This window comes from Myxocyprinus asiaticus, chromosome 45 (genome assembly GCF_019703515.2).
Source record: "Myxocyprinus asiaticus isolate MX2 ecotype Aquarium Trade chromosome 45, UBuf_Myxa_2, whole genome shotgun sequence".
Classification (NCBI taxonomy): domain Eukaryota; kingdom Metazoa; phylum Chordata; class Actinopteri; order Cypriniformes; family Catostomidae; genus Myxocyprinus; species Myxocyprinus asiaticus.
This window is the reverse complement of record NC_059388.1, coordinates 13,122,322-13,142,584: the sequence shown is the minus strand read 5'-3', so window position 1 is coordinate 13,142,584 and position 20,263 is coordinate 13,122,322. Positions and strand designations below refer to the sequence as shown.

General features: G+C 38.1%; 1 protein-coding gene across 2 annotated transcripts in view; it reads right to left on the bottom strand.

Moving 5' to 3' along the window:
• cacna2d4a (calcium channel, voltage-dependent, alpha 2/delta subunit 4a) overlaps positions 1–19,961 on the bottom strand; it is a 47,906-nt gene extending 27,945 nt beyond the window's left edge. Inside the window, exons 1-26 of one of the 2 annotated variants that reach the window (XM_051687879.1) lie at positions 19,443–19,961; positions 17,334–17,415; positions 15,886–16,002; positions 15,541–15,600; positions 15,280–15,442; positions 15,060–15,191; positions 10,702–10,762; positions 7,854–8,004; positions 7,661–7,735; positions 7,469–7,558; positions 7,278–7,391; positions 7,114–7,192; positions 6,679–6,812; positions 5,535–5,612; positions 3,256–3,336; positions 3,026–3,100; positions 2,833–2,919; positions 2,668–2,739; positions 2,494–2,555; positions 1,643–1,710; positions 1,510–1,555; positions 1,290–1,387; positions 1,048–1,141; positions 856–948; positions 370–500; positions 202–270 (exon numbers count right to left, since the gene is read on the bottom strand). In XM_051687879.1, coding sequence (XP_051543839.1) covers positions 202–270; positions 370–500; positions 856–948; positions 1,048–1,141; positions 1,290–1,387; positions 1,510–1,555; positions 1,643–1,710; positions 2,494–2,555; positions 2,668–2,739; positions 2,833–2,919; positions 3,026–3,100; positions 3,256–3,336; positions 5,535–5,612; positions 6,679–6,812; positions 7,114–7,192; positions 7,278–7,391; positions 7,469–7,558; positions 7,661–7,735; positions 7,854–8,004; positions 10,702–10,762; positions 15,060–15,191; positions 15,280–15,442; positions 15,541–15,600; positions 15,886–16,002; positions 17,334–17,415; positions 19,443–19,531 — 2,401 coding nt within the window. In that variant the 5' untranslated portion in view covers positions 19,532–19,961. Of the gene's footprint in view, positions 1–201; positions 501–855; positions 949–1,047; positions 1,142–1,289; positions 1,388–1,509; positions 1,556–1,642; positions 1,711–2,493; positions 2,556–2,667; positions 2,740–2,832; positions 2,920–3,025; positions 3,101–3,255; positions 3,337–5,534; positions 5,613–6,439; positions 6,458–6,678; positions 6,813–7,113; positions 7,193–7,277; positions 7,392–7,468; positions 7,559–7,660; positions 7,736–7,853; positions 8,005–10,701; positions 10,763–15,059; positions 15,192–15,279; positions 15,443–15,540; positions 15,601–15,885; positions 16,003–17,333; positions 17,416–19,442 lie in introns of both variants that reach the window. The other variant, XM_051687877.1, reaches the window with a different exon arrangement.
• Between the last annotated feature and the right edge of the window lie 302 nt (positions 19,962–20,263).

Below are 20,263 nucleotides of genomic sequence, written 5' to 3'. Positions count from 1 at the left end.
GAATGCGTTAATACTGTACAACCAATCAAGATCAAAGCAAAGGTCATGCTGAGGCATTTGTTTTTTGTTTTTTTACTTTTAAAGTGTATAAAGATGTTCAGGAGGTGAACTCTTGCACATTCATATAGGGGCACTAAGATAATAGCAATTCAATGGGCGGTTTTGCCTCTGCACAGACTAATAAAGAATTAAAGGTCCTACCTCCAGCAATTGCTGTCTTTTTGTTAACAGTCACTGTAACAGACGTGACAGCAATCACAAACTTGCTGTCTGCTGTGGGGGAAGAGAAATAATTGAGCACAGCATGCACAACAGGATGTAAAGTCAAACTTGCAGTCTTTATGATGTGGTCAGCGGGGAGCAGTTTACCTCCAATGCTGTCCTCTGTAGGTACATAGTATAAAAAGCGTCCAGTTGGATTCTCTGCTGCACGCCGGTACCACACAGGGAAATGGTCCAGAGTAAAAAGATTCTCCTTATCCGATGGAGACAGGAATTTCCTGTAAATATAATACCAAAAAGAGAAAATTCATGCAGCTGGATTATTAATAACAGTTCAGTTCCCTCTAAAATACTCACTATTGCAATGCTATTCCTACACTTACCCAAAATGTTTACTAGTTACTACATTAGTTAGAAGTTGCTACTTTTAACTGCTTGTTGCTTGAGTAAAAGGCATATGTAATGTATATAAATGTGAAGTACTATACTGTACTATTGTTCTTCTGCCTACTCTTATTTTGTACAGTGAGAGTAAGTGGCTGTAAGAAACCTATGACAATGCAGATGCAGTCTATTCTGTTCACTGCTGAGTCGTGACACAGGCAGCAGGAGCTCTTGATTAAAGGTACTCACTTTGCCACACGCTTCTCTACACCGACATATCTGATCATCCTCATGAGGCCAGAGCGTGTGCCCAGAAACGCTGTCTCCACACCCCCATCAATACTGTGCAATGGAGGCATGCAAAGGAATAAGAAAGGTCACGCTTGAGGATGCTTTACACTAATGAAACTCGTCTGTTACGCTGTGTGTGGGAAATCGTACCCGGAGGCGTTGAGCAACAGCGCTGTCCAGTAGGCTTCCATAGGAGCTGTGACCACTGCATCAAACAGAGTCTGCTGCAAGAGTCTTTCATCACCTGGGGAACAGACATATACCTCTCTGTCCTACTCAATCATAGATTGACAATCTCTCTCTGAATATGTCCTATTAGCAATCATCAATCAGATAGTGTTTTACTAAAACTTCTCGTTTAGCATCTAAAAGCCTCTACAGACAGAACTCACACTCCAGGTCTGGTTCTTTCCCCATCAGGTACTGAACCACAGCTTGAAACTGTGTAAGTTTGCGATGATGTGGATCGATGTCTGTCTCACAGTATGTCCTGAAACATCAAAAAGCTTCAATCAAAATACATTAAATCACTTCAGACACCACATAAACTGCCAAAACAAAAAAAGAGCCTAATCTTGCGTTTTAACCCCAACTGCTAACCCTAAAACCCACCATTCATTAGCAATAGTGACATCAGATGCAGTCAGATCATGAAGCCCTGTTGGACACAAAAAAACACACAAAGCTTAGACGGCAGACAGGAAAATGTAGTTTACTTTGTAGGTAAAAATGTGAAAATCTGTACCCTCTTCGACTGATACATTTCCAATGAAAACATTCTTCCCGTGACCTTTGGTAAGCACAATTCCAAGACTGAAAACATGGACACACGATATATAACACAAAACTCCACAGAAAAAAAACTATAAGAATAGTTCACCTCAAAATGAAAATTCTCTCATCATTTATTCACCCTCATGCCATCCCAGATGTGTATGACTGTTTTTCTTCTGCTTAACATAAACAAATATTTTTAGAAGAATATCTCAGATCTGTAGGTCCATATAATAGGTTCCAGAACTTTAAAGCTCCAAAAAGCACATAAAGGCAGCATAAAAGTAATCCATAAGACTCCAGTGGTTAAGTCTGTGTATTCAGAAGTGATATGATAGGTGTGAGTGAGAAACAGATTAATATTTAAGTCCTTTTTTTACTCTAAATCTCCACTTTCAACCAGCCCTACTAAGCGCTCGTCTCTTAAGAGTTCTTTTGTTTTTGGTATTCGCAGTCTTGTATGTAAAAAAGACCTTAAATTTTGATCTTTACTCACCCACACCTATGGATTACTTTTATGCTGCCTTTATGCGCTTTTGAGCTTCAAAGATTTGGACCATGTTGACTTGCATTGTATCGACCATCAGAGCTGGAATATTCTTCTAAAAATCTTTGTTTGTGTTCAGCAGAAGAGAGAAAGTCAGACACATCTGGGATGGCATGAGGGTGAGTAAATAATGAGAGAATTTTGCTTTTGGGTGAACTATTCCTTTAATCATAAAGTTAACAGAGATTTAAACATATTTAAGATTTACTGTCAAAATACATTATATGAACATATTTTAGATGTTCAATATAAACAGTGAACATGGATAAGCTTACCTGAATGGAGTTTCATTGATGGTTGTGTAGAAATAATCGTTTTTCAGGAAAACTACTCTCCTCTGAGAAGGGAAGACATAAACATGTTTCAGCATGGTTATTATGGGAGAAAATGAAATGAATCAATCTATATTAAACTGATCAGAAGAAAATTAAAGGTCAATATTCACTCACTCTATTGTCTACTGTTGCTCTGACGTCCAGAGACAGTGCCCCATTTTCCCCTTTTACCATCGCTGTTCTCAACTAGACAGGGTAAATGAACACACACACACAAACATCTTGCAGCAGTTGATCTTTAAATGGTACAATATGTGTTTGTGTGTGATTTCCACTCACTGCGTCTTCTGTATCCTCCCACTCCACCTCTGACAGATCCACACTGTTGTAGTTCGGCTTTGGCTTCAGCTTCTTACCGTCTTTATACTAGCAAAAACACATAACATATGCACATTAAGGGTAGAAAACATCGACTTTGATGTGATAGAAAATTAACAGCAGTGCAGTTAGTTAAAGGAGGTTTGGAGCTTACCAGAGGTCGAAGGTCAGGATGAGAGAGGATATAACCATTGTTAGTATTCAGGAATGCATAGCCATGAACCCCCAGCTAAATCAGCACAGCAAAAGTCAAAATTACAAATGGTTTAAGATATGCAAATTAACATACTTGCTTATAGTTCAGTCTGCAGTCTAAACATCAGCCATAGTGCAATAGTATCTACAATACAAAAATTTGATCAGCTTTAGCAGGTAGAGAGGCACCTTATATCGTGGAACCAGTCTCATGAGTTCTTTCAGAGGGACATCAGTGCCAACCACACCAAGAAGGATACCATGAGACAGCTAGAGAGAGAGAGAGAGAGAGAGAGAGAGAGAGAGAGAGAGAGAGAGAGAGAGAGCGCAATATTGAAACAGCTGTTAACCAGTCTCGATGTCATTAATAAATTCAATTCAACCAATTATTCTGCAAAACCTCAGTTTTATATTAAATTCATTTTTACATTTTATTCAAGTGGTTAAATTACAATTTGCTCATTCTGTTTCCATAAAAAAATAAAATAATAATAATAATAAAATAATAATAATAACAACAACAACAACAACAACAACAACAACAACAACAATAATAATAATAATAAAATAATAATAATAATAATAATATCAATAATAATAATAGCAACAACAACAATAATAATAATAATAATAATAATAAAATAATAATATTAATCATATTAATAATAATAACAATAATAATAATAATAATAATAATAATAATATTAATAATAATAATAACAACAACAACAACAACAACAACAACAACAATAATAATAATAATAATAAAAATAATCTGCAAGCACGTCTTGTAAATGATCTAGAACGGACAATATTTAAATAGTAATAACGCTTTAATGACGTGTTTGAAGTCCACAGCGATCGCTCGCGCTTTTCATCAGTCTCGTGAAAGCTGTTATTGAGGGTGCCTCGCCTGAGTTTTTAATTTATTATTCAACTCCCCTTTTAGGTACAAAAGTCCGTTTATACAGTCATAATGTAGCGGTATAAATGTTATAAATATGTTAAGAGGGGTTTGTAACAAATATTGAATGATTTTGTCTAATTATTTTAGACTCATTGATTTATAAAAAGTGGTTTCGCAGCTTCACATACCGTGCGCACGTGGAGCATGTGTACTATCTTATGTGTATGAAAAACGTTAAATTAACATTTATTGCAGTGTTTCTTAGATATTCACTTCAAATAATATTTATATTTGGATATTGAAAAATAAACCAACTATTTGATAAATTTAGCTTGTTATAGTGTATAAGAAAATCAGGGGCGTAGATTCCAGAGGGGATGGGGGAGAGGTAACCCCCCCTAATAATCAATGCAAGCAAGTACAACCCTACCCAATATTTATGCCATGATCAATGGAAATATTTAAATTCTTCACACTGTAACCCCCACAATGTTCAAGCCAAATCTACGCCCTTGAAAAAAATGAATAATATGATGTCATGATGTAACTTTACTAAAGAGTTTGACAACCAATATGACAGTACCCTTACAAAGAAGTACTGTGGTGATACTATGGCTTTGTGATGGTATACCAATTAAGGTAATACCATGGTATTTTGAAATAGGCTACATATATCATGCCACTGTTTGATTATCATGGGCATATACCATGTAAGGTACCACCATGACAGTGTCAGCCCCCTGTTAAAACTCATGTATTATTTGAGCTGTAAAGCCAAAGTTATTAAAACAATTTTAAGGTTTGTTGACATTACATTGTCATGGCAACAAAGTTGTAAAATTGGCTATAACATTACACAGAAAAGGTTGGTAGGCGATTTAATCAAACTAAATCATGTTAACACGCATATTGTTTATGTCTTGTGGCTATACTTTTGAAACAGAGAGTATTTTAATGTTTACGGATTGCCCCCATTCACTTCCATTCTTTTTTTAAGTCAAAATTATTCATTGTGGTAATCAACATTATGCCACTAATGCTGTCGAATAGCTTAACTTGTATTGAACCCGGAATATTCCTTTAAGTTTCCATAATATATTGGGGCCTGGGTAGCTCAGCGAGTATTGACGCTGACTACCACCCCTGGAGTCGCGAGTTTGAATCCAGGGCATGCTGAGTGACTCCAGTCAGGTCTCCTAAGCAACCAAATTGGCCCGGTTGCTAGGGAGGGTAGAATCACATGGGGTAACCTCCTCGTGGTCATGATTAGGAGTTCTCGCTCTCAATGCGGCACGTGGTAATTTGTGCATGGATCGCAGAGAGTAGCATGAGCCTCCACATGCTGTGAGTCTCCGCGGTGTCATGCACAACGAGCCACGTGATAAGATGTGCGGATTGACGGGCTTAGAAGCGGAGACAGCTGAGACTTGTCCCCTGCCACCCGCGCTACCAGGAGGACCTACTAAGTAGTGGGAATTGGGCATTCCAAATTGGGAGTTCACTCAGGTGTCATTTGAAAGATGAGAGTTGATGAAATCTTTTTTTTTTTTTTTTGTCTCACCGTTTCCTCTTTCTTGCTGAACACAGGCATGGCAACAGAGGTCATCAACAGCAAGCTCTCAGCCTGTGTGTTAAAAAGCTGAATAGACAGAGAGAGGGAGAGAGAGAGATCACAGATTGAATTTAAGGTAAATCCCAGACAGGCATCTGATGTAAACGGCATCCTGAACGACACCTTCAATAATCACAATAAGTGTACCTTGCCAGGTAGGTGGAATCATTTCTTTATTGTTTTTATCTGCACAGAATCTGCATCCACACATTTCTGAAGAAAGCTCTGCAGATTTCTGCTGCATTCGAAGTTTCGAACACCCACCATTAACTCCGTCACACAGTTTTACATATTGCCCCTGTCTCTTGACTGGTCATTTATTAAATAGAAAATCTTGGCTAATCTAATGAAACTTTCAGTTTAACACATTTTACTGTTTAAAACATTTTACCATATTTAAATCCAAACCACAAAATTCCACAAATATTACCCCACAGACAAAAGTAGAAAAAGTTTCCAGATTCTTTGTGGGCCTAGTCAACAACAAAATATATTATTCCTCTGTATCTTCTTAAATACAAGATTAATCACATCTTTAATTACCTGTCAGAACACACTGTCCTCTGCAAAAACAAACTGGCACAACTAGACTTGCAAACAGGATATGTTTGAAGTCCAGTTGCATTTTACTTGAAATCTACCAGACATTTGACAATGACCTGGATGTACTAAAACCTTCACAGACGTCAGAATTTCTGAAAACTGGATACAACTAAACTGTATTTACCAGGGAGGGGAAATGTGTGTCTAACACTAAACTGCAACAACATAATAATATACAGTGTAATTGATTTCTAGTAGAACTATATACTACTTTGTATATACTCCACTGCGGATCATGAAAACGAGTTTACCTCGGCTGTGTTGGGTAGCTGGAATGGGATGAGAGAGGATAACAGGCAAGAATGACACACATAATAAAGTAACAGACAGACAAATAATAACATCACACTCACAACATGAGAGCTACAACATTAATGAAAAATGATCACAATGAAAGCTTGGGACAATATGAAACATGACTTTTTAGATGTAAACTTTTGCAAAAAAAGAAATAAACAGAAAGGGAGCGAAAAAAGTGTAATCAGCTAACCACACTATCCATGTAAGCCTCTGTCCAAATGATGTCATGATCATGGTTGATGACCATTGGCCTGCTGAGCACATGTAGATATTCCATCACATTCTCCTGTACATCTGCCAGAGTAGAGATGTGGGTGTAGTAACCTAATTATGAACACACAAACAACTGTAATGAGACAATGTGATTGATTTTCGTCTATGACCAGCAGAGGGCATTGAGTCACAATATTACATTTTAATTCTATTACAAATGTTTAATAAGAATTATAGTTCTCTTAAAGCAGACATAAAAACATGGAAGACTACAACTGTGTAGCAAAACACTGAGAAGTCAGTATGTAATGTACGTACTGTGCAAAGTATTTTCAGTACACATGGTGTCTAAGCTTGATACCTACATTTCCCAAAACTAGATCTCACTTGCCTAGGTAGGACTATATCTCACCTTTATTGTTGCAGGCAATCCATTTGACATTATTAGCAAAGGTTAGCTCTCGTCCAATCAGATATGTAAACACACGCACCTGTTTAAAGAGTATATTCGATTTTCAGATACATACAGGGAAAGCATGTATCTATGGTGATTGTGTGTGTTTGTTTGTTTGGTACCCTGCGGTCTGGCCAGTTAAAGTCTTCAAACACCTGTTGAAAATCTTCCATGGCTCCATCAGTGATCAACATTATTGCCTGGTTACATAAACTACCTCTTTCTTCTGCTGCTGCCTACACACACACACAAAGAGATACATTTGATAAATACATTTCCATGTGGACAGACATACACTGACTCAAACACTCACCTCATTAAGAATCTTGAAGGACTCTTTCATGGCTTTCTTCACTTTTCCTTCACCTTTCACCTGCAGCCCTTCCACCAGCAGTTTGAAGTGCTAGAAACAAGGCAATGATGGGAGAAGAATGCAGCAATTAAGAAATTAAGATCTCCACTGGCAACTGAATTTACTGCACTGTGCAAACTGAGAAAATGTTACCTCTCGGTTATCTAGGTCGGCCTGTACCAGCGTGCCTTTAAAACAAGGCTCTACATACTGCACATAATCACTGTACTGGAGAAACAGAGAGAGAGAGAGAGAGAGAGAGAGAGAGAGAAAACAGTATAGACTAGCATTGTAATAAGGGAGTAGTCATTAAGCCACAAGCTCTCTAAAGGATTTCTGTTCTTACCGCAATGACATTGACAAAGTCGTTTTCGCCAAGTGTGTCTAGAATGGTGTTGATGGTGTGTTTTGCAATAGTGAGCCTCAAACCCTTCATACTGCCACTTATGTCCACAGCAATGATGATATCTTTGGGGGACGTGGCAGCCTGGATGTACCTAAAAGAGAGAGAAAAAAAACAGAAATAGTCTGTTAATTCTTTGATTTAGGATAATTGGTCGCACACTGTGTTTTCAAAAGACAAAGAAAACTTTCTCAGATGGCCTTTGGCAAACAGTCAAGACCTTTCACATTAATAATTCCTCAAACGGATAACAGTGAGTGAAATCGCATCTGCGTAATGTTCTGAGAGAAGGAAGTAATAAGATCACAATAAGAAGGTGAGAGAGAGAGAGAGAGAGAGAGAGTAGGAGAGAGAAAGAGATGGAAATTGAGACTGATTATTCCAGCAATAGTCATGTATACACATTTTATTCATCTTGTGTTTATGTAACTTATTAGTCTTACAGATCCACTCAGATTACAACATGATTTGTTGTCCAGAGATAGGAATATAAGTCAATGGGCCTCTGTGTTTTGTTCGTGACAGCTAAACAGATTGTGTACATTAGCTGTAATTGTGTTAATCCTAGCAGAAGGTGTTTGAGGAAACTGGGCAGAGAAATGTAGGTAGAAGTCAGTCACGGAAAGAAATAAGGATTAAAGTCTTTCACTCAGATCAGACCTGCTGTTCAGACCTGCTAGGCTGCGGCCAGATCACTAATCTTTCCTTTAGTACTTGATGTTCAGAAGTGACTAACTTGGGCAAACTTCCAGCAGAATCATTCATCCAACCATTCAGTTTACAACCAGAGTGTGTTCTCATGCTGCCTTCAAGTGGACCTGGGACACTCGTACCTCCGAGTTGGGCGTTCGTTACTACGATATGTCATGCAATAAAGTGGGAAACAAAATACAGAAGAAGCCAAACTCAAGCAAATACACAATGAACAATGGCAAAAACTTCTTTTCTGTTGTACCGGTGAATAAACATAAGTGAATAAATCTGCATCACTTATACATGACATATATGTTTTATTAATGCATGGTATCTAACAAATAATTAATTTGCTTAAAACAAACCATGAAGGGTGAGTCATTAGTTGGCTGTCATATATAACAAATTAATATACTCAGAAACTCATGTATCATCTAGAATTCTGACTTTCCCACTTGTAAATAGGACTTCACTGGGTCATTCTTGTGCTCGGAACTCATAATTACAATATTATCGACTCCACTTGAAGGGCACATCAGACTGATTACACTGTGAATGACAGTAGGTCAAATGTTCTGCTCCTGAAATCGGTCTGTGCATACCAAAATTTGAATCACTGCCCCCAGTGGCTGAAGTTGGAAGTGTTGTTGAACATGTGGGCATATGTGAGCTCCAGTTTCCGGGTGAAATGCAATGCCAAAAGCAAGTTGTAAAGCGAGTTGGTTTTAGTTTTAAATGATGTACTACAGTCTACAGGAATGCATATTTTATTAACTCCACCCCCTAAGCCAAACCCCAACCCTAAACCTAATGCTCAGTGGAGTAAAAATTTAATTTTAGATCAAAAATGCAACCTCTGAATCCCACTCAGCATTTTTTATGTGAACATGATTACTTTTCTGCTTCCCACTGGACCAGAAGCCGTGTCTTTTAGGCTGCTTCCTCAATGGGCTATCAGTAGTGCTAAAGAGAAATGTGTGCATGCACTGTAAAAAATGTCTGTAATTTTAACGTTAAAAGAATGTAAAAATGCTATGGTAAAAAACATTAATTGGTTAATGGGTAGTTACTGTAACATATATAGCAAAGAATGATAATATATTTAACAAGACAATACATGTAATTTTATGGTAAAATATGGTAAACATTTTTTTTTTATGTAAAAAGTATAATTTTACCATGTAATTAATGGTAAAAATGTATATTATGTTTAACAAGAGAATACATGTACTTTTTATGGTAAACTATTGTTAAGATTAGGGTGAAAAACAATAATCAGGCATTCCCAGAAGTCCCTGCATGACCCATCATCATTAAATTATATTTTATGGGAATAGTTGTTTCTTTTTATTTTTAATATCAGTTATGTACATTGGGATGTTTTGTTATATTTTATGTAGTTTAGTTAATGTTTATTGTATTATTTTAGTGTCACGTGTTATCCTGATGTCTTTACATGTGTATGACTTATTGCTCCAAGAAGGGCCACTCCTTTTCTCCTCAATTTGGAATGCTCAATTCCCAATGTGCTCTAAGTCCTAGTGGTGGCGTAGTGACTCACCTCAATCCGGGTGGCGGAGGACGCATCTCAATTGCCTCCGCGCCTGAGACCGTCAATCCGTGCATCTTATCACGTGGCTTGTTGAGCGCGCTTCCGCGGAGACCTAGCATGCTAGAGGCTTCACGATATCCTCCGCGGCATCTACGCCCCACTGAGAGCGAGAACCACATTATAGCGACCACGAGGAGGTTAACCCAACGTGACTCTACCCATGAACTCTTGATGAACTTTAAATCATCATGTGGCCTTTTGTAGTTACTATGGAGATTAGCAATACATTTTAAAGCCTGAAACATAGTTACATATTTTTTACTGTAAATTTCTGGCAACCACAGCTGCCAGTATTTTGACAAAATGTAACAGATTTTTTTTTTTACAGTGCAATTATGTCTGATGGGGGATGGTGCTGCTCAGTAATTTGGCTGAATGGGGTCGATTTCAGGGTACATGAACATTCGGAAGCAACATATCAATTTCCTGTGTGATCCTGTTGTGCATCTAGACATGTGTAGCATTAACACAATGTGCATAACTCACCAGTTGCGATTCCTGGCATCAAAAGTGACAACTCCATTTTCATCAGGTGTCCACTGGATACCTTAAAATATAAAAAAAATATGTGAACAGGGGTGTCATTCATTTATATTTCAGGGGGCACCAGTGGCAGTCCAAGTATGACCAAAGGACAAAAACAAATTAGTTGCTCCTTATACAAGTGTGTGGCATGCTAGGGTGGTGGTATAGATCATTTTTAGTGTGCCCAGGGAGACCCAGGTTCAAATCTTTCTCTAATATATTATTTTTAATAAACCAAGACAATTTTCAGCTGAACTTGACAGCCAACATGCATTCTCAGTGTATGGAAAAGAATAGCTTTGGCATTTTGATAATAACTCCTTTTGTGTTCCACTAGACAAAAGTCATATAAGTTTTGAACAACTTGAGGGTGGTTAGATGGTGACAGAACTATCAGTTTAAAGCAAATGATCTGCAGAAGTTGTGACTCAATTGGACTGACCACATTTAGAAAGGTGAATGGAGGATTTCAGCCACAGCTATTTAACATGTTTTTACCTATATTAATTGTGCAACTTAATTATCACAGATACAAATATTTTTTCTTGCATCTTTTTGCAGATAGTCCCTTTGTTTTAATGGCCATACTGTTGAGTTGGGGTACTTGAGTTTGGACTCGGATGCATTTTTACTCGGACTTGACTCGGACTCGAGTCCAGCCGAGTCCATGGAATTTAATCTGTGATGTAATGAACAAAATAAATAAATAAAAATAACGAAACAGAAATAAACGGACACTGTCTGCAAGCAGTTGTAGCATCCCCTGATGTCGTAGACATAGCCAAAGTTTGTTTCACCATGTTGAGCAAACACACCTGCAGAGCGGCACACTCAGTCAACCAATACGCTTGAATGTTACTACAGAGACTGCTGTATAACATCGATTACTGAGGTGGCTGGTACGACGAACACATGAAGTGAATATACTAGAAACTACAAGGCAGTTTCGCACGGCACAGGACCTGACAACTGGTAAAATCGCACGCGGTGGTTGTGCAGCCAAGACGGTGCTCGCATCACGGTTTCATTGTAGTTAAGAACTTCATTAAGTCAAGACACCCACATCATGTCTTCACAGTTTACTAAAACAACATATCAAAATAAAAATTCTGAAAAATATTATTAATATTGGGCTATAAAGTCTTTTTAGGTGTAGTGTATCCACACATGTAGGCATCTGTAGTCTCTTGGGGTCCAAGCAGTGTTGTCAACTTAAACTGGTCCTTGATGAATTAACTGTAACATTATAAATAGTCAGGAAAGATTTTTTTATTGCTAAAGCAGACTGCAACTCTGAAAAACAGATAAACAGCACATATTTATTGTTTTTCTATTTTAAAAGCACTGATGAGCTACTTAAAATAAGCTATTTTACAGTTGTTTTTCCACAATAAAAGTTATTTTGGGCAGTGAAATGTTTTGTTTATAATTTAATTATAGATTGGGTGACCAGACGTCCCAGTTTATTACACAGGACAGTCCCGGTGTTTGGTAGGGTCACTGATTTTTTTCTTCTTAAATTAAATCTCCTCATTGTCCTTCTCGCTAATGTCTCTGGTATCATTTGCAGAGAAGAAAATCAATTTTGTTGCGTCGCACGATGATTTGATGATACATTCATTCTAGTCTTCAGAAAATCATCTGAAATGAATCTGGTTACCACGGCAATGACGTCATTCGCTCTATGTCGTCCTGTCAGTCAGCGCAAATGCCCAAAATAATGCAAAAATGCGTTTTCAACAACGAGCTTAAAGAGGCCGATCCATGTATTCGTGCAACATGTGAAAATGTAAGCGGGGTGTTTTCTGAATGTTCATTTTCCCCATTCAGTTCCATTGTAAGTGTCTCACTGTAACACAGATTTTGTATTTTTTTAAAGGAGGGATGAGTCGAAATTAATTTTTGTGATAATCAATATTATGTTGCCTTCTTGAGCATCAATGAATGTTTGCACCTTTTGTAATAGTTGTGTATGTGACCGTCAATTGTCCTAATTGTGCAAAAGCTGGATGTCTATATCATTTAGCCACTGTTGGGAAGAACTCAAATTTGCAGAAGATGCTGGGAAACCAAAGAATGTACAGTATTTTTCTTAAGAAATGTGGGCAGCTGTACAGCTCAGGACTAAGCAGGAACTCATGAGCAATACACAAACAGTCATTAATCATAGAGAAAGCAACACACCTTATTAAAGGGTTTGCTCTTGTGCCAGTAGCTCTAAAGCTTCCATGCAGTCTGTCTCATCAATAGTCGGTGAAGAGTTTCACTTAATAATACATCAGATTTCAGTTTGTTTCTCACCAAACCTTATCGTATTCCTTCAGAACAAGACATGGGTCGCATACAATAATTTGTTAGACTTCTGAATTATACTTTTGTGTCCTTTTGAAACTTGAAGAAGTGGTCGCCATAAACTGCCAATACACTCTCACAGCGAAATCGTCAGGATTCGTACGACTTTTCTAAATTTGAAATTTAGAACTACAGCCAATGACGTCGCTGGACATCGTTTTCATCTAATACGCGACAATTACTTGCTTCTGTCACACACAACAGCTTCCTATCATGTTTACACACTCTACTGATCGGTTAGGTTTAGATTAGGGGTTTCGGTAAGGGCATAATATTAATAAGTATGTCCTTAATGCCTTGTGCGTAGAACTCGCGCTTTCTTCCGCATTAGACATCCGGGAATTTGCACGCGATGAAATCGTACGAGTTTATGCGAACAACATCATGCGACAACATACAAAATAGCCAACTCGTAAATTATGTACGACTTTTCATGAGATCGGGTTGAAACTGCCATTGTGTGACATCACTGAGCACATTTTTTCTTTTCTTTTCACAATTTCTCCCATTGTGTTAAGAAAGAAAATCATATGGAGTTATAACAACACAGGGGTGAACAATGACTGAATTTTCATTTTGGGGTGAACTAATGCTTTTAGAACCAAGGGAATGTAAACATTTTAACAGGATAATTTGTTTAAATTCAGTTATTATTTCATCTTGTGGAATATATGAGAGTATCTGTTGTCAGATAGCTTCTTCAAGGTAGTACTAAATAAATGTTTATTATACCTCTTATATTTTTTAAATGATAACACATGGATGCATCAGGGTTTTAGGTGCACAAGCAGTGTGTAGAACTGCCCCACTTTTTCCGTGAATTACCAATCATGTGCGTGTTAAATGGCCCTAATATTAGCAGTGGGCTTTACCAGTGTTTTCGGATGTAGCATTTGCAGTCAAGTCGTGAGATGTAACTTCTCAGCAGTGCTAATTACTACTGTGTTGACTCATTATTTTCCCAAACCAGTAGGCAGATAGAGACAAAAAAGAAATCTCCGTATATATTATTTCTTTAGACAGGGATCATTTTAGATAAAACTAATCTAAATTGAAAGGACAAATTGAAAATGAAGTAGAAATAAAAAACAAAATTTAAATTCGAAACAATAACTCTGGTTTTAATGACTAATGCAGCTTTCACTTTCTTTAGTCTATGTTTGAGTTGAAGGGAAGAAGCAACAAATAATTGAAATGCCAACAGAGAAGTGTGTTGAAGGACAGTTTTGTCTTCAAACACCTAAAGCATACGCTTTCATTCTGAAACCACTTTAAAGTTTGTTCAGCAGGAAACTAATCATTTGCATTTATATTGACAATTGTGTTTTCTTAGTTGTGAAGGTTAAAATAAGCTTCAAATGTTGATGTTGTTTTTATGGTTACAATTTGAATTCAGATTCATAAACAGATTCATTTGGACTTGGACTCGACTCGGACTCGGCCTGTAATGGACTCGGTCTTGAGTCCGACTCTGCCCCTTTTGGACTCATACTCGACTCGGACTCGAATGTTTTAAGACTCGGACTTGACTCAAACTCGACTAAGGTGGACTCAAACCCAACACTACCATTCTGTGTGTGCATGTTCACTCTCTCCGTATCTCTTTTTTTATCCACTGAGAAAGAGAATGATTTTTGTGTGCATTTGTGAGTAAGATCTCATTAACTCTGAGAAGTCTGCGTTTGGCCGCTTGATTACTGTGTCAGTACTGTGATGACATGATGATAAATGAGAGAGACAGAGAGAGGAGGCTGAGTCATTCTCACAACTAATTACACCAGTAGTTCCATGTCAGTCAAACATCCTCAGTTGTCTGTCCTGTGTCTGCATGAGCAGAACTGCATGTTCAAACACTGTTGTGTTTTCCACCTTCATGTTACTGGGAGTAATCACTGTTGTGCACTCATGCGGTAGACCTGCAGTGGTGGGTTGAAAGAGTGAAGAAAGAGCTGTTGTGTGCTGATTACCAGGGTAAAGTCTGAAAAAGCCAGTTGAACTGCCAAAGTACTGCCAAGTGAGAGTCGGGTCCTTTTCGAAGTTACTGATAAACACGTCATTCAATGCTTCGGACATAAACACCCCATTCAGAATGTCAGTATCTGAGAGAGGGACAGAGAGATATTTGCTTTATGTTCACTTTCTAGTCATGGCTGGAATGTTGTATATATTCACTAGAGTTTACTGCACCTTTATTATAGACATTGGTGGGCACTTGTATGACACTCTGTTGGATGTTAACTGGCAGTTTGTTGAAGTGTTCATTCTGTTCCAGTGGAAATTCACCCCCCAGTCCCACATAGTTCCCATCTTCATCAAGGGTGTTTATCATCATTGAATTGTAGTAGTCAAACTGCAGAAGAAAACAACATCTCTGTCATCTTACAGAAACATAAACATAGATGGAGAGATGAACTGTTGAATAAGAGGATGGATGGATAAATGGCTCACCTGTAATGTGGCATTATACTCGTGATAAAAATCAGCATCCTCTGCTGCCTCTGCCATTCTCTGGAATGCAAAACACACACACAATTATTATTCATAATATCATAAATAGAATTCAGAAACTTCCCATTGATCATAAAGTTATTAAATTACAACACAGACAATTTAACAATTAAACCAGGGAAATTATTTAATATAAAAATCAACACAATATAGAAATATGCAATTTACAATGAAATAATATCAGGATAAATATGATATTCCAGTGGCTGAACCACAGATGCTGAAGCTGTTTGTAATTACACGGGATCAGTACAGTATCATCCAATATGATCAGATATCTCTGACCTTGACTGATTTCATCTTCCTGCCCAGCATATTCTCCATCTCTTCAGCAAATTCCTTCACCATCTTTGAACCATCCACTTCCACCATCTTCACAATGGGCTCCACATCTTTATATTTCTATACACACAGAGATAATATGATAAATGGCACAGCAAAACAGAAAAGCACATGAACATAAACTTCCAGTTCTGAAATTATACATTGAAATTGAAAGACAAAAGTCTGTTAAACCTTTATTAAACTTTAAAAATAAGAAAAGAATTGATTTTTTTTCATATATTAAATATAAGAATAATACAATAATATATATTTTTTAGGTTTGAGATGTTTCGTAAATCACACACATTCAGACAGAGATAATTGGCCATTGCTTTACGTCTCTCACTGTTTTCTGAGCAGCCCGCCATGAGCATTGTGTTTTTAAGACTGCATGTCAAATTAAACTTTTAAAATTTTGTTCTGTTCCATTGCACTCTGTCTAGCTGCAAGAACGCATCTTATGTAAATGCCCCCTAAAAAAACGAATTCTATCAGGGTTAGGGGAACCCAAAACCAGTCTCAGACTAGTTGACTAGTCGTTCAGGTAACCTACCGACACACAAACACACTGCAGTACCTCAGCCTGAATTTGTTTTATTTTTTATAATTTACTGCCATCACACGTCTATTTTTCTCAGAGCAGAGCTGTTCCAGCTTATCCGCACCTTAAGAAATAAGAAAAGAGACACCCAAATCCAAGATTTCTCAGAAGCTCTTAGAAGCAAAGGCAGAGAGCAGAATCTCAATGTGTGCCCAAAGCAGTGATTCCTGCTCTCCACCAATAGGTCATGGTGTTGGAACAGGAGGTCAGACAGGGATAATCCACCTCTACAAAAGACTGTCAGAGTACCAGGCTTTATTCTGAGCTTAGATTAGACGCACAAAAACAAAAAAGAGGGAGAGGAGGAGATGCAGCAGTCTGGGAAGGTTAATCCTCTTCCTGCCTAACTATTCATGCACATCCTGCTATTTTACTGCACTAATAAAGGCCTTTAAGGTAAAAAAACATCAACATATTCAGGTTGGGTAGAAACTGGTCATTATCATTCTCTCTGGTAGGCAGATGGGCTGCTCATGGGCTGGTACCATCTTTGTGGCTAACAGTAAAAGTAGTGTTAATTAGAGTTTAGTGTGAATCCACACAGACGGCAGATAACTAGACAGCTGTATGTGACATCTACCAGCAGCTAGACACATTGCTAATGTAGTGATTTACAGATGATCTATAGAGGGAGCAGGTTTTATCAGACAATATCAGAAATGTCCTTGATGGCTTTGGTGTTAGGATTGAAATGTGGGTGCAAAGTAACCTTTTCAATAATCATCCGTTATCAGGAGAAGAAAATCGAACCACTGCTAAACTAGTTAAAGGGAGGGAAGCAGGGTCAAACTTGTCATAATGGACAAACCTTCTGTAAGAGTTGAGCGCCTGAGTATCTGTTTGACAAGGCAGAAAGCTGTTTTCCAAAGTCATTGGCCCATTGTTGAACTCTGTTCAAAACACAAACATATACATGAACATGAACAAACAAAGAGTTTTATCTTCTTTTTTTTACTGTTATATTGTTTAGCTGAATTATACTTAAGTTCTCATTAAAACATTTATTTAAAAAGCAATCAATAGCATAGATGAATGGATGATTCTCATGAAAAACCTTTGTTTTGCTGTTTGAGGCGTGTGAAACTCCCTTAGACTTCTGAACTTCATCACGTGTGTGTTAGGGACATTAGCTTTTCCCACAGTCAGACAAAGTGTTTTGTGAGTGTGTTTTAGCTGTGAAGCATTAGAGCTGTACGGGTATAAGAGGCAATTAGGTCAGGACATAATGTGCACTTTGCGAGGGTGTTTGAGGCTTCTTCTTGAACCCTCACTGTAATCTCATCAAAATCACGCCACAGGAAGAAAATATGAGAAATCAGAAGAATCTTCTTTTAATGCAATTTAATGTAAGAGACTTGCTGAGTTTGTGAGAGCAGTGATCCCTATTGATTCTCATTCTTAGTATTTCAAAATATTTCAGTCACCAAAAGCGATGGTAGAGGAAAACATTGCTAACATTAATACAACACAGGGAATTTTAGCTTTTGATGTGCCACTGTGAAGATTTAAAATGTGTGTGTTTTCAGGAAATTAATCAGCTCTTGTAGGAATCAAGAAGTCTGCGCAAACAGCCTGTGTGTGGTGATTTTAAGCCAATGTTGCCAGTGGAGGTCAAGCTTTGGCTTACGATGCCTTTGGCTGTATTCAAGGGGTGAAGGGAGGTGTGTAGGTCATGACCTGCGAGCATTAAGCTGAGCTTTGGAGACATACTTCGGTTCTGCATGAGGTCTCAGAGGAGTGTTATGAGTCGTATTGTGAGTCAGGGCACAGGTTAACCATGAACAGCTATCTCTATTTCTCTCTCTCTTGCGCTAGGTTTCTCTCAGGCCAATTCTCAAAACAGTCACTTCTTGTTTGGCTTATTCAACTGGTGTCACGAAAGGCCAAATCCAGCCCGTTTAAAATGATCAGTGTCCCGCTTGATTGTCAGTTGTCTTAGGGGCTGTTCACACCAAACGCGTTTTGTATCTGTTCACGCTTTAAAAAAAAAAATTCCCATGTAAAATTGTGCTAGATGAACTTTGCACCACGTCTCAATACTTTTACAGTGTCTCGTGCAGTTTTTTAGATGCTTTCAGAGGTTGCGCTACAACGAATCATTATCCGTCATTTTGACGGAATGTGAAGATTAAAGAACTTTAACCATGAACGACTGCCAAGCGTGAGTTCGGAGAAACAGAAAAGTTCTATTTGTTAATTTGGTCAAGACATTCGATTTTTAGTATCAGTCTAATATACATGACTCTATCTTTGTTATGGACCAATTTTGAAAGAACTTTTAAGTTGATTTTTTATTGTCTGAATTTACCTGTATTTGTTTCAGAATTTTCTGTTAGGTGGAAATATTTCTTATGATTAAAAAAAAAAAAAATGGAGCCTTAAAAACACATATGTGTTATTTATATAGTGTATGAAATGTATAGGCCTGCTATAACATGATATCTGTTGATAGAAGATTTTAGTTTACAAAAATCTTTTTTTTCCATATGGCCCACTTGCTAATGCAGTTGAATAGCCCTGCGTTAGGGAATGGTATTTCAGTGTTAAAACCTGCATCTTATTCACTAACCACCTGCAGTCAAACTTGACCAGAGGCAATATGTGCTGGAAGAGCACTGAGTCATGAGTATTTAAATTAAGACATTGTCATTCTTGCAAACACACTACCTTTCTGTGCAAATGTGGCTCATCATAGAATGCACTTTATTCAGAAAAGTTAGATGTGTTTGCCTGCCATTGCCGTTTTAAGATGCTCAAGGGCAGAGAATTAAGTGCAAATTTATGTTACATTTGTGGCAATAAAGGGGCCTAGAAAGCTAAAGGTCTTTTTCTGTGTTTTCAGGATAGATTTTGTATTTGTTGGTAGTTGGTGTGAGAGTGAAGAACGTTAACTTGTGCTGAGAGGAACTGGACTCACATTTCAGGCGATATCCTCATCTGAGCTTGCGTTTGGATGGTCCAGCTTGAAAACAGCACCCAGAGTAGCGCAACGCCAGTGCATCTCATCCTACCCACCAACCTCTGCCACGTGCATAAAACAGCAGGATGTGTGATCTCCAGCTCACAGGATCCTGAAGACAACCTCAGTCCAGACTTGAGATCAGATTTTGCGTTGGTGCATTCAGCCCACAAGACACTCCAGAAGCTTTAGATGTGTGTTTTGGGGTGACACAGAAGAGTTTCCAGAATCTTCTTCTGAAATAATAACGTCCGGCTCTGTTCTCTCCATTACTGATTATCCCCCATGATGTTTATACCTCATCCTTCCATCCTTCACTTTTTCACATGTTTTCTTCATCAAAAACAGAAAAAAAGGGAAAGTTCTTCTTGTTTACCGGAATCCTCTCAGAGTTCCACCGATGATGTCTTCATCTTGTCTGACCTGCAACTTTTGCAGTTTCACCTCACTCTCTATCCTTATCTCTCTCATCCTCATCCGGTGTTCAGCGCAGCTGGGAGGAACTGTAGACGCTGAAACAGAAGCGGATGCGCTCACACACATACTCTGCCCTCCCCACTATGATAATCCACATGGATTACACTCACCTCCCTCTGTGGGAGAGAGAGGGAGAGAAGGACAGAAGATGTAGGGTGGGTGTGGGGCAGATGTATTGGGACAGAGAGATAAAGAAAAAAGAGTGAGAGAGAGAGAGGAGGTTTTTTGTGTCAAAGAGGATTATTATTGATTCTGGAGACAGCCCTGCTCTGTGAGGTCAGAGAGAAGGAAACACACAAACG